The sequence below is a fragment of the Papio anubis genome, chromosome 1 (assembly GCF_008728515.1).
Source record: "Papio anubis isolate 15944 chromosome 1, Panubis1.0, whole genome shotgun sequence".
Lineage (NCBI taxonomy): Eukaryota > Metazoa > Chordata > Mammalia > Primates > Cercopithecidae > Papio > Papio anubis.
In genome coordinates this window covers 145,824,175-145,839,199 of record NC_044976.1, presented here as the reverse complement: position 1 = coordinate 145,839,199, position 15,025 = coordinate 145,824,175, and the positions used below count along the sequence as shown (strand labels likewise).

Genomic DNA, 15,025 nt, shown 5'->3' with positions numbered 1-15,025 from the left:
TACTCCTCTTGAGAATGGAATCTTTGCAAATGTGGCCAAACTCTGACTCAAAACTTTAGGACAAGTCACTGTTATCTCAAAAAATAACTGCCCAACGATTAAAATAGAAAAAAAAAGTTGAAGACCCCAGACATTTCAAATGTGCTAAAAGTCCACAAGAATATATGGCAGGAAAAGAGGTCATATGAGACAGCTGAGTTATCAAAGGAAAAACGGTCAAAGACAAATTCTTCCCACTTCTCAGGGAGAAAAAAAAAAAATCAATTCATTTGCATTTTTCAGATTTTTTTCCCTTAGAAGGGAAAAATGTTGCAGCTTCTTATTGTTAAACTTGTAAAACACTGGGATTTAACTCTGATGGTCTATTTGTCACTATTTCTTTCTTCGTTGTGTGCTGAGATATTTCCCCTGCTAACGCTCCCCAAATAAATTCTGTACTATACAACATATAAGTGTATATTTTTTAAACAGAGTGTGAATTAAAATTTACTTTGTTTTGAGGATTTTATGATGTCTTCTAGGATAAGTAAAAACATCCTTTGGTTTAGAAGGACTGTTTCTTATACTATGTCATCTGAGATCAATAAACCAGTAACTTGACAAAGAAATCTCTCAAGGATATAAGGCATTTATGAAAGAATTTTTCTTGTAAATGAAATTATTTATAAAGAGGCTGCTGAAATAACAGAATTACCTGCAAATTATTTTATTTTGTTTTGCCCACATTCTTTTTGGATGTATTTAGAGGGTTCTAAGTAAGCAACACAATACCTTAGTTCCTTTGATGGGAAAATAAATGTTCTTAAAGTTGCTTCCAATTGGTCTAATCTGACATCATCTAAATGAAATTGAACCAATCAGTATCTTGTTTGACCTGCCCGCACCAGAGGCCACTACATTCAATACAGCTGAATGCTGATTAAAATTCTGGTTTGGAAAAACTAAACAAAATGTTGGTGTTGATTAAAGATGCCTTTATGAAATGGCAAGGTCTCTGAAAGCCTGACAGCAATTAAAATAGGTTGTTTTCACTCATCTCTTTCAGCTTTTCTTAGTTATAGCCATTTTGAAAAATTCATAAAGGCATAATTCTGCCTTGAAATGATGAGTAACATCTGAGCAAATAAGGGATTCAATTTTGGTACAATAAAATGCATAAATAATAAACTTGTATCAATTATTTTTTAAATCATGACTATTAAGACAATCCAAAACTAGCATTCCTTTTTTTGTTGTTGTTGAGACGGAGACTTGCTGAGTTGCCCAGGCTGGAGTGCAGAGGCAGATCTCAGATCGCTGCAACCTCTGCCTCTTGGGTTCAAGGGTTTCTCATGCCTCAGCCTCCCGAGTAACTGGGATTATATGCTTGCAGCACCACACCCGGCTATTTTTTGTATTTTAAGTAGAGATGTGTTTTCACCATCTTGGCCAGGCTGGTCTTGAACTCCTGGCCTCAAGTCACCTGCCCACGAGGGCCTCCCAGAGTGCTAGGATTACAGACGTGAGCCACTGTGCCCGGACCAAACTAGCATTCTCTTTTCCAGTAAATTTTCAGGTCCACAGGGATTGAGGGCGTTAAGAGTGCAACATATTTTAAAACATAAAGAAAAAGAAAAAGGCCACTTGATCCATAATTACTTAAAAAGTTAAGCCATTTCCAGGAATCTTTCGGGAACATATAAACTTAGAATTCATCAAGTTACAAATGGCTAGCAGTAGTATGAAAATTATCAAACAACACCTATCTTGATAGCTGTCTGTATTAATAGCTTCTTTATTTTATTTTTAACGTACTGTCTTCTTTATTAGGAGCTATCATATTTCAAAATAGCCTTTGTTGAGTGTAGCAACATATTATGCTATTTTTTTTTCTTGCAGTGGAAAGAGTATGTTTTGGAACCACACCATTGCTAATTCCAATGCTTGCAAGCAAATTACTGAATTCATATCAAAAGTTTTAGAACCTTTACGAAATGATGTCTTTGGTGGTCATGCATTCAGGAATTGTTTGCTCAGCTTCCGGTTTCCAGTAGGCCCTGTGCTTGAAACTGCAGATTGAATTTTGAAAGATTCAGTCCTTATGTTTCAGCAGTTTATAATCCAGTCAAATGTGAAAACTAAACGATGTTACATGAAGTAACATACCTGCTCCAAGCCTAGAGTAAATCATAGCGGTTCAAATCCCCATGTATCTTCCTCTATTCCAAGTGCTGCTTAAAGGCTTTGTTATCTTATGTTTTGTTTTCCAGCTCTTAGTCAACATGCTATAATGATCTATAAAGGCAACTCCACTTTGCTGAGAACCTGCTCTCAATCTATGAATCTAATGACCTTGAAAGCCGGTTATTATATTGAAACTGTGAAATATATAATAATCCCTCAATTAACCAGGATGAACCTAAAATGTTTTGGTTCATTTAATTTACTGTTTAACAGAGTTAAGTAAAAAACCTGTTAGTTGAATCCTTCCTGAAAATATATTATTTTCTGCCCTAATAAATATAGTGAACTCGAAAATAGTGTGAGCAAGTTTATTTCCCCACCAAGAGTTAAGGCAAGGATTTTCACATCTTTACAACGTCTCGCATCAACACTATTCAGTGGCTGACAGATAGCATTTGACTCCATAGAACAGTGTTTGGGATTACTTTTTTTAGCATCATAGAATATTATGGCTGAGAGACATTAAAAATCGTTTAGTTCAATGTTCTAATTTTAGGCATGAAGAAAATAAAACTCAGTGAGGTTAAGTGAATTTGCCTTAGGTCACACAGTTAGTAGCAAAATCTGAATTAATACTCAGGGCAGAGGACTCCTAATCTACCAGTATGTATTTTCAAGGTATTAAGGATTTATAAAATATAGGAGATTGATACGAATTCTGATGCACCACACAGCACATCCTAAAATCTGCCCTAGGAATAGAATCTGTTTTGTGTCATTTGCCTACTTTTGATAAAAACCAAGAGCACAATTTCGGTTTAATTTTGGTTGCTTCCAAAAAATTAAGACTCTTCCTGATTTTGATACTACCATTATTTTGAAAATAGTTTGTATTTCTGTGTTAGCACTTGAAAATCGAGTTAGTATATTTCTTACTTAATGGGTAATAAAACTGTAAGTAACCAAAGTGCTGTTTCATAAACTCTGCTATGTGGAATACCTAGGCACACGGAGTTAGTTTTGAACGGTATTTTTTACCACTGTCTGATTGCCCTTGTTTTGTGGTGTTAAGTCAGACAGTTAGCAATAGTCGAATGTAGTTTATTTTCTCATAGTGTAATATTTAGAGCATTCAAGAGCATGTTAAGTAAAATGAATGCATACACAGTGTCTACATAAATGTAAATTTATTCATAATCAAGAGCAGAATATTTTCTATGGCATTTATCAAAGCAAATATCCTTATATAGGTATTGCTATAAAATGAAGAGTGTGTTTAAAACAAATAGGGACAATCTCATGTTTATATTCAGTTATTTTCAGATGTGCTATTAAACTTAAAAAAGATTATATTTCATCAAAAAACAAAAGGAACTACTGAGTATAAATTCCACAGTAATATCAAGGTCTTTTAAAAGACCTTTGTGTAAAAGTGCTATTTTGCATTAAAAAAAAATGCTATTGTCTGTCTAAAGGAACCTCTAAACTATGTTGGTCCTGGGGTTTTATTAAGTGACTGTTCTTCTGAGATATGAGCATAATATAAACCAGAATGTAACAACAATCAAGAATATTTGACGGTCATTTAAACTTCCATTTAAAAATATAGGATCTAAATTTTCATACTATGCATTGTTTTTTAAATGAATACAAATGCCACAGAGAAATAACCTTATTAATCCTGGCACTTTAGAAAAAGTTCTGAACAATTATGATGTTCTACAAGTAATTTTAAAAATCTTGATAATCCCAACTGTGACTTGAAAAAATCTACTGACTCAGGCTGTTATTCTATCATTTTGAATAATATAAAATAAATGTGTAGGTATTAGATCAACAGAATTCACATTTAGGATGGGAAGTGAGTTTTCAGTATAAATAGCAATACATGAGGATTTTGATTTTTCGTTTTTTTTTTTTTTTTTTTTTTTTTTTTGAGAGAGAAAGAAAAGATAGGACAAAAGGAGAGGGAGAAGAAGTGGAAATGAAGTGGAATGAGAACAGAGAAAGTGATAGAAATAAACTTACTCCCAGCTTGATGAGATATTTATTACCAGGTACAAGGTATTGTAGCATATGATCCTGGAAAAGTTCTGTACTATTATAGATGACACTCCAAATTGTAAAATCATCTGTGTGATTTGAAACATATAATATATAGCGTTCCAGAATCCCACTTATTTTTCTTGGTTGTTTCCACCTGGGAATGGTAAAATGCAGCATTATCATTCATTCAAGTCAAAACTAAAATATGCAGGAGTTTCAAAGGACACATTTGAACTTGGATTTGTGACACTTTTTAAATAAAATATAAATCTCAAAATTGATTCATTTAAAATAAAACACTGAAGTAGTTATCCAATGCCTATTCTGAGGGGCAAAAATAAAATATGATAAGGCTCCTGCCGTCTGGTTACTTATAATTTTAATTAGCTAACAATACAAAAATGTATAAGTGAGTATTTATTTTGAATTTAAGCTGTAGAACAAAAACTTCAGAAGTAGAACATCTGAGAACTTAGATACAGGGAAAAGAGGGAACAATATAATTGTCCTGGAAAATCCAGGAATCCAACATAGGGTTAATATACAATTATAGAAAACAGTGACATTGATGATTGGAAGAGCTGAAACAATCAGGCAGGATTTCTTGAATGAAGTGACACACTACTTAGATACATAAGATTTTATTCTTAACAGATGGATTGGATTTGGATAGGTAGAAGGAAGAACAGAGGGCATTCCAGATGAGGGTTACAACATAGCAGTGGAAATGAGAAGGGCAAATCAAGGAATAGACAGGAAATTGTTAAGCTGAGAAATACTTGAGTCGTGGGAGATCTTTTTGGCTAAGTCACGTGGCTTGGCTTAGTGGCACACGAAGCCAACAGGAGAATTTAGACATGGAACAATGAGATGTGAATCATAATATTTTTCAGCTTGAATAAATGTCATAATTCATTCAGCCTAAACTTTTATTTTAGAGATAAGAAAACTGAGACCAGGAGAGATAAATATGAACAAGTATTAACTCTTGATAAGAGAGATCTATTAGATTTTAGCTCAGTACAATAGTACACCTTATACCTCATGTATTAGGAAATGGGCAAGAATCACTAATACCAGAAATCATCTGAACATGCCTATATGTGAAATTTCCTTTCTGATATCAGTTGCAGGTAATAAGGGAATAAGAAGGTCCTGGTTTATACTCAAAAAGATATAAATACTTTCTAATTCCAAATCATTACAAATAATGCCCCATATATAAAAAGTTCAAGGCAGTCATGAAAGTGATCAGTTTTTCCTTTACTAAAGTTTGCATGGAATCTGTGTACCTATGTGGCTCAGCCTGATTGCATAAAGACAAAATGGAAATTAGGCTGGCAAGTGATAATCAAAGGTTCCCAGATCCACTGAACTAATCACTTCTATGCATTTAATCACAATAAAATTAATTTTATGTCACAAGCTCCTCCCCTGATTAAACTTACTGGGATTCTTGCATGAACCAGCATGAGAGAAAGACAACATTTCTACTTACTGTACGTGTATAGTTCTAGAATCCAGGACAGTCAGAACTGGGGAATCCACGTGTTCTGGTGGCAGCTGTGCTGTGTACAGTAGGACCCAGGAACTGTTTGTACAGCCCACATGTGTGCAGGCACTGAGTAGAAACTGGTGGGGTGTAAATACTGCTAAATCTAGGGGGTAGGGAGAAACAAGAATTTACTTGGCATTATACTTCTTATGAGGAGATTTCACTCCTCCACTATAGTTCTACCTCAAAGAATTGCTAAGGTAAGGCTTAAAATATGAATAAATTGCCATAAAAATCAATAGCAATACCATACAGAGTGCTTCATCCCTTAAATATACTCTGGTTATGTTTAAATAGACAAGTGTCAATCAAACTCTTGTTTTGACTTTTTCATTTTAACAATTTTACTGTTTTCTGGAATGTCTGTGACCAAGTAAATCATTTGCTAAGTTTAGTCTTAGTTCAATGGCTCTGTTTAAAAATAAATGAGATATTTAAATTATTTTAAAGCACATTTGAAGACAACAGGAGTTGCCTTTGAAATGCAAATACATAGCTTGTAACAATGACTTTGAGCTTGTAATTCCGTTTGTCAGATTTCTTTCTTCTCCTGTCCACCACCTGACTATTATTTGACCTTCAAATTGTCGAGGTGAAGTGCAGATGCCTATTTCTTCCTTATGATGTCCCTAACACTCCTTGCTGTCACCCCAGCACAAGATGGAGCTATTAGCCTCTTCTCTTTATCTTTGTACATACTTTAACTTAACACTTAAAAACACTATCTCATGACTATCTGATACACTAAATACCTTAAGAGTAGGAATGGTAATATATTCATTTTGCATTCTTAGTATGTAGCACAATACCTGGCATATTGTAGGTTTTGAATATGTGTTTTTGAATGAATGAATAATTAATGAATGAGATGAGCTAGGTCTGAAAGATGACCATGAGAGCAGGGTAGTGCCCTAGGCCGAAAGAATTTCTCCCTCCCCTGAACTTCCCTCGTGTTTTGTATTGCCTGTCTTGTATTAGGCACATACCACATTCTCTTGTATTAGATTAAACTAATTAAACTAATATACTAACTCAATTCTGAAATATCCTGAACATTTCACTACACTTGGTAATCTAACCAAAGTTCAGTCAGGTGTACCAAGACTTACACATCATTAATACTTTAACAATACCAGAAACAATCATTATTTTCTGAAATATTTTTAAAATAAATTAGTCACAATTTAAGTAACCCACATTCTTAAATCTCATTAACCATGAACCACCACAATTTCATGTTGAAGAGATTAATGAAATGCAACCTAATTCAGGCAAACAGATTTTGCATTGCACTGATAACAAAAGTAAACTGGGGAAAGAACACTTTGGTTTTCATGCAAAGTATAATCAATTGGTTAAACATGTAGTTCACTAGAAGAGAGATTTAAAAAATAATTTACAGTAAATATAGTTACCTTAGAACAAAAAGTTATCAACAAGAAGAGACTTTTAATGCTTTTGATTAAACCTTGTTTTCTTTACAAATTCTATCCTACAGGAATCCAATGGTTGCAAGTTGAGATGGGGCACTCCCAATCAATGTAGTGAAAACATATACTTCAAGGACACTTTGAAGCTTGTGGTGAAGCAGTGTGGCATTGCCAGGGACTGCTGAGAGATGGCAGCAACAGTCGCACTATGTGTGCACGACTGAGACAGAACTGGGGTGCCTTCATTTGGATCAACATTCTAGGAAACTTATGAAGTTAAAATCATTAGAGCAGTGGCCTCAGGTGCTACCGAGAGAGTAGACTATTATTTACTGAGAGAAAACTTCATGCAAAGCAAAACACCTACCACCGGGGCCAATCTTGGCCAAAATTATAATGTGTTTATATGCTAACATATTGTATCTGTCATTCCCCTGCTCTCTTCTTCTTCTCTCTCTGGTGACCTTTCTCTCTCTCATTGTTCTCATCTGTCTGAATTCCTGGTCCTCCCTGAAAAAGAGAAGCTGGGGATTTGACTCTAAGTCCCGTTGCAGGAGCAAAACCAAGGAGGTCACCAAGCTTAGAGGAATTCCTGGTGGGTAAGTCAGTGCAATTGGAGAAAACCTATAGTGTTTCAACTGAGAACACATCCATCTTGCTGAAAGAACATGCTTCAGCCAGAAATTATATTCCAAGTAGCCAAATCCATGTGACCTAGAAATATACAATGGCCATATCAGATTGTCTTGGTCAGCTGCAACTGAGACTGGATGCTACAAAATTCTTTGGCCAGTGAACTCTTTGGAGTGGGACAGTTTTTCCTTCTTTCTTACATTCTGCTTTGCTGGGGCAGGGATTTACCTACCCAATTTGTAGGTGGTGGAGAAGTTACTCCATTCAAAAAGGCCTGATGCTTGCTTGCATATGTTTCCATGGTACAGACTTGCATATCTGGAATTCAGGTATCTCAAGGTAGGACTTAGGTCTCTCAAGAATGCAACATCATTGTATCACATATCACAGTGTCTGCTTATCACAGAGTGCCCCACTCACCTTTCCCCTATAAACTGCATGCTTTGAAGGCGACTGTGATCACCTAAGACCTAAACCCACTCAGAATATCTGCCTCAGATGGAAGGAGATTCCTGAAGCAATGAGTTCAGGGTTTGTTATCCATGCCCAGATTCTTCCATGGAGCGGGAAGTGTTCATTTCTAGAATAATTGGGACTGGGAGTGGGGGGTCAGGATGGGAAGTAAGTATACTTATAAGGGTCATGTTGCTTGAGAGGGCTGGAATGGCTAGTGAGCCAGGATTGAAATAGGGATAGTTTAGTTGAGCTTGTCAAATCCTCCATCCCTAGTTAGGATTTACCTCTAGATTATCCAAGGTATTGTGAAGTTTATGGGTAACAAAGGTGTTGCATTTTAGAAGATAGCATGTCTTTAAAGTGAATGTGTAACAGAGTTTAAGATGTTCATGCTGCATTACATGAAAATTGCTTGCAGAAAACACAGAACAGAGGAAGGAGTTCTGGGTAATTTTAATAGGTAAGAGTCAGCAGAGGCCTCATTAGGAAGGTGACATTTTGAGCAAAGACTTGAAGAGGGGATGAGTGTAAAAGTTGTGGGAATTTTGGGGTTGGACCATTCAAAGAGAGGGAACAAGCAGAGCAAAGCCATGGAAAGAGGGACATGCCTGACATGCTTGAGGACTAGCAGGGGGGCTGATGTTGATGGATCAGAACAAATTAGAAAGAAGTAAATCAAAGATTATATTAGAGATTTAATGAGGGGCCAGTTCATGCAGGCCTTGTAGGTCTTTGTAAGAATTTTGGTTTTTAATCTAAGAGGTTCTCCTTAGGGAGCCACCAAGGATTTTGAACAGAGCTGTCTTGCAATCAAACATGGACTTCATGAGTATCATTCTGGCTGCTAGATGACGTATTGATGGTAGTGAGCAAGAGCATAAGAATAAATCTCACTGAAGAGGCTATCTGTAATATTAAGTAAGTGGAGGCCAGTAATAATCAGGTAAGAAGTGGGTGGATTCTGAATATGTTTTAAAGGCAAAGCTAACAGGCTTTCCTAGTGCATTGTAGGTAGAGTATGAAAGAGGAGACCCAGAGTTGATTCCAAGGCTTTTGACCTGAGCAAAGGGAAGGATAAAGTAACCATTTTATTGGTTGAGGGAGGCATGGAGCAGAAGATAAGAATTCATATAATGAATGCCAATTAGATATTTGCTATGTTAGTTTGATAACCAAGAGGAGATTATCGAGATATTTAAACAGAAGTTTGGAATTACAGGAAGAGTTTATGGTTTGAGATATAATTCGGTAAGTCATTATCATATAGATGGCTAGGAGTGCAAATGGTGTGAGTGTAGATATAAAAGAGAAAAGGTATAAGAACCAAAACCTTGGGATACCAACATAAAAGACACCAACGAGTAAAGGAGAAATCAACCAAGGAGACAGAGGGTGACCAGTAAGGTATGAGAAGAACATTGAGATTATGGTGTCTTGAAAGTCAAATGAAGTAATTTTTAAGACTTAAAGGTGAAATAAGATGAGAACTAAAAATTGCCCACTGGGTAGAGCAATATGGCAGTCATCAGTAATTGCACAATTGAAGTTTCAGTGAACTTGTCGGCACCAAAGCCTGATTTGAGTGAACTTATAAGGAAATAGAAGAGAAATTAGAGACAGTGAATATAATGAACATTTTCAAAAAGTTCTGTGGCAAAGGAAAACAGATAAATGAAGCAATAAATAAAAGGTGAGTAGAATCAAGAGAAGATTTTTAAAGTAATTTAAATGAGAGAAAAATTTATGTTGTATGAGATGGGGTGACCCAGCAGCAAACGGAAAACTAGATACGGATGAAAGAGAAAAAAATTGCTGGAGTTTTGTCCTTGAACATGTGAAAGAGGAGAATCTAGTTCAAAAGTGAAAGAGTGGAACTTGGAACAGAGACAATCTATAGTAATGGGAGAGAATGCACACTATGTGAGTGCCAATGCTGGTGGATGGGCAGAGGATAGCAGAGTCTATGGGAATTATCCTCTAACTACTTCAGTTTTCCCAGTGAAGAAAGCAAGATCATTCACCATGAGTAATCTTTTGATTCTTCAGAGTAACACCCTGCAGTGCCCTTCTTTTGCTCTTAGAATGAAATCTAATAATGGTCAATAAGATCCTATTTGACTTAGCATTCTCCCCATTTTTTTTCATACACTAGCCCTAGGCATTTTTCTGTACTTCTAACACAACAAGTTCACCCTTCTGGGCCTTTGCAGGTGCTGCTCCTTCTAACTGAAATCTAGTTTCTCTTTCTTTGTGCTTGGATTGCTCTTTCTTATGCTTCAGGCTCATCCTTCTATGAGTGGTCTTTCTTGATAATTGAACAATATGGCCACCATCATCCCCAGGTTCTTGTCATATCGCCTTGTTTAGTGCCATATCATAATTACTAAAACAAGTCTGAAATTGTCTTTTCATTTATGTCTTGATATTATATCCTTCCCAGAAGAATGTAAACTTCTTGAGTTCAGAGAAATATTTTTTATCATGTTCACCAGGATATCTCCAGGATTGGTGTGATGACTAACTCATGTAATTTTACTTGTTGAAAATGAATGAGCAAGACCAGAGGGATACCTCTATGCCCTCTACCCAGTTTGCCATTTTTTTTTTCTCAGAAATATAGTACTGTCTAAAAATATTTTAAAATCTTCAAGAATATAATGAATACAATTGTCAGGCCAATGGAGGGGTCTATAGTTGTAAGATAAAGGAGATTTACCATTAAATACAAGAAAAAGGCAAAGCTGTACCCACCTGAAGGCCAAAACGTAATTTTAAAATACCAGTGCTTCATTGTAAAAGAAATAAACAATAAAAACAAATAAAAACAAAATAGGAGATACTGGTATACCAAAATGTTAACAATATTTTTCTTAGCGTAAGTGCATATAGATTTAATTTTTATTACATATATTTTTCAAATTTTCTGTGATATATATTTATACCATAGATGGAGGAAAAATAGCAATAGTTAATCAATATCAATTCATTACTTAAAAGAAGATATGCCCCAAACCTAGTTAACGCATGCCCCATTACATCTCCGGTCACACTGCTTCTCTTCTCTATGACTTCAGCGTTGGCTCAGTTTTCTTTTCAATCATAATCCCTTTTTGGCAACTCTAACATCCTCAATAATGACTCATCTCTGAATCTGGCTTTACTTTAACTTCCTCAAATGCAATGCCCTTCACCTCTACTTCATTTATTCATCATTCAGCATAGTTACACCTACTACTTGATAATCTTCAGAGTGATTTCCAAGATTCTAAATCTAAAGCCTGCACTCTGTGACCACAAACTTGTTACCTCCCACCTCTTCCACTTGTCACATCTATGCAATCACTCCTATGCCGCTCCACAACGTCCAGTCTCTTGCATGCAGCCACATGCAACTGTGAGTCCATTAAACCTCTTTTTCTTATTCTCAGAATATTTTCAATAGTGGCATTTCCCTTGTTATGAAATTTGATCATTCATTACAACACCATACTCCCTGGGTCACATAGGGCTCTTCACATCCCCAGTCCTCTTCTATGTGGCTATCCTGATTTCCAGTTCTGGATAAATCTTATCATCTTATGTCTCTAATACTTCTCATACCTCTAAGATGTTTCTGAGAGACGTCACTGAACACACTGAAAGAGTCTACTATAATTTCAGGTTTTCCAATTTGAACTGGGCTCTTGGAACTGTTCAGCCATAATTATGTTGTTCTTTTGTTTGTCTCTTCATTGTGTTGATTTGTTTTTCCTTCTTCTCCTTTCACAGTTTGGCCAATTCTCTTGAGGAACCAAGTAAGCGTTTAAATTGAAGCCCTTGGGTAGAGCTTCCTCTTCTAAACCCCTACAATGCTCAGGATTTGTTCAATGGATTTGTTCAATCTGATCGTCATAGTAACCAATTTTGTTTCTTCCATCCTTCCCTCCTACTGACCCTATATCTTTTCTCCATTTAATTTTTATCTAAATGTTTCTCAGTTATATGGTTTGGCTATGTCCCCACCTGAATCTCATCTTGAATTGTAGTTCCCATAATTCCCACATGTTGTGAGAGAGACCCAGTGGGAGACAACTGAATCATGGGGGCAGTTTCCCCCTTCTGTTTTCGTGGTAGTGTATAAGTCTCACAAGATCTAATGGTTTCATAACGGATTTCCCTTTTTGCCTGGTTCTCATTTCTTTGTTGTCTGCTGCCATGTAAGGTGTGCCTTTCTCCTTCTCCCATGATTGTGAGACCTCCCCAGCCACATGCAACTGTGAGTCCATTAAACCTCCTTTTCTTTACAAATTACCCAGTCTCGGGTATGTCTTTAACAGCAGCATGAAAACAGACTAGTACACTCAATTAAATTATAAAATCAGAATTTAACTATAAAATAGATTTCTCCATAAAATAGAATGTGACTGGTCAGGAGGCAGGGGGAAAAAAAAAAAAAAAAAAAAACTTCTAGACAGAGTGACTGAGGGAACAGAGAAGGAAGACTCACTCAAAGTTCAGATATAATGTTGGGAGAAACAGGAAGTATGGAGTCTCCCACTTCCCTAATTCAGAATTCTCTGGCTGATGGAATAAGGATAGAAGGAAGGAGAAATGTGCAAGCTCTCTGAAGGAGGAGCCCTGACCCCTGTTTTCAAGGTAGAGTCCCAGGTCGGGGGGCAAGACCAGAGCAAAAGGAATGACTTTGGTGTCTGTATTCAGGCAGGGCCACAGAAAACCTTGTAAAGATATCAGTTGCCCAAGTATGATGTAGAAGCAATGAGTATATCCACTGAATGTGAAGGGGTTGTCTCAATAGTTATCCCTTTGCACCGAGAAAGAAAGAATCCCAGGTGGCCACACTCCATATGCTAAAGAACTAGGTAAGACTCCAGAAGCTTTTACATAATTAGTGGAGGCGTGAGGACCCCCAAAGTGACTGTGATTTACTTACTACTAAGTTACATGGGAGTAAAGTCAGATATTAAACTGAATTATAGAAATAAAAGCATAACTGTACACAGGGATAGAGACATACATATATGTCTTGAAGACTGAAATTTATGAATGCTACATACTCAACATACTCACCTCTGCTTATCATAACCACACAGACAAGCTTTTCAGAACCTAGGTACAATTACAATGTTTTCTAAGTTTTTAAGATAAGCTAATTCACACCAAAAAAGTATTTTGTTAGGTTATATTTCTTGTTTGGGAAATCTGACTGCTATGTCATCACTACAGTAGAAATTGTGGATTTTCTTTTGGTTTTAAGAATCTGAAAACTGTAAACTTAAGACAAAGAAAACCACTGTGATTAAATAGCTTTTTTGACTTTCAAGTTGTTTTTATGCCTATACTATCCACCCCAAAATGGATTATTCTCAATTTATTTCCGTAAGAAGATGAAATGTTACTGGTGTTCTTTGAATAATGAAGCATGAAGAAGACAGAGAGAGAGAGAGAGAGAGAGAGAGAGAGAGAGAGAGAGAGAAGAACCTAATTTGACATATGGCAGAGAAAGTTGCATGGTGATCTGATTGGGAAATTCTTGGTAAAACAGGAGGAAGTGATGAGGGAAAGGGAAAAAAATTGGAGAAGAAAAGAGGAGGAAGCATCAGGTTGGAGGTTGGGGGAAGGGGTAGTCATGTGCACAATGAATGAATGGAATGAGAGAGAAGTTTTTAAAAACAGTTAATAAAAAGAAATGAAAAAAGGGTTGGTAACAGGGAAGTGAGGCTAAGATGTTCTTTGAGAGTGAGGTCATAAACAAAGCCACCAATTTAAAATTTAAAGCAAAGAGGAAAGTAATGACAACTCTCTTCCAAGCTTAACTGCAACTGATTTGGTAATATGTCTCTACAGATGTGATTAGGCCCTTCAAGGGCAATGTAAATGTATCAATGGATTCAAACAATTGTAGGTATGTACACAAATCTGAGTTCCGTAAATGGAGGGTGGGGAAACCCTGAAAACATAAGGCCACTGTTTGTCAGAGTCCCTGAGCAGCAACATCTTGTTTTCCATTTGCTTGATTGCATCATTTGCATAAGATCAAACACAGGGAGTTGTGGACAGGGAAAAACAGATCACTCTAATATGCATTAGAAATGGATCCACAGGCATTATCCTTAGACGTGTTACAAGGAAATGCATCCCAGTGCATGAAAACCTCACCGATTACTGTCAAGCAAACCATAATTTACAATACTGGCCATGAATTATATGCTATTTTACGATTGATTTCATGCTGTTGTTCAGAGAATTTCATTGATCTCAATTTACAAAATGAACCAATAAGTAGGTGATGATTTTCTTTTAACTCGTGGTGTAAACTGAGGAATTTACATCTTCTTATTTGTTTCTACCATCAGAAAATTACATAGCACTATTTTTTTTTTTTTTTGCTTCTTTATGATCTAATATGTATTTTTTGGGTCTTATTCTGAAAACTTCCTAATATTTCATAAATGAAAAACACAGCTTTTTCCTGGTTTTCCTTTCTTTTCTCTGTGCATCCTTCCCACAAATCATCAATTAGAGGTTTAAAATTTTTGGAGCAACATAGATAGCGCTGACCACATTATCTTGTTATTCGGTATTCCAACCTGAAAACTTCTGCTAGGTTATGGGTCAGTGAGAACACATCTTCAGCAGCAAACCTGAGAAGTGGTATGTTTCTCGTAGATGCCTGAAAAGCAATGAGCTACACCAGAATACATGTGGAATGTCAGGTTGCATTCATCTCTGCCATTGTGTAGCC

At 36.2% G+C, this 15,025-nt stretch overlaps 1 protein-coding gene across 1 annotated transcript in view; it reads right to left on the bottom strand.

The window, feature by feature from the left end:
- Positions 1-15,025, bottom strand: part of USH2A (usherin) — a 790,277-nt gene that overhangs the window by 366,969 nt on the left and 408,283 nt on the right. The window contains exons 32-33 of the mRNA XM_021927201.2: positions 5,708-5,867; positions 4,192-4,363 (exon numbers count right to left, since the gene is read on the bottom strand). Coding sequence (XP_021782893.2) covers positions 4,192-4,363; positions 5,708-5,867 — 332 coding nt within the window. The remainder of the gene's footprint in view (positions 1-4,191; positions 4,364-5,707; positions 5,868-15,025) is intronic.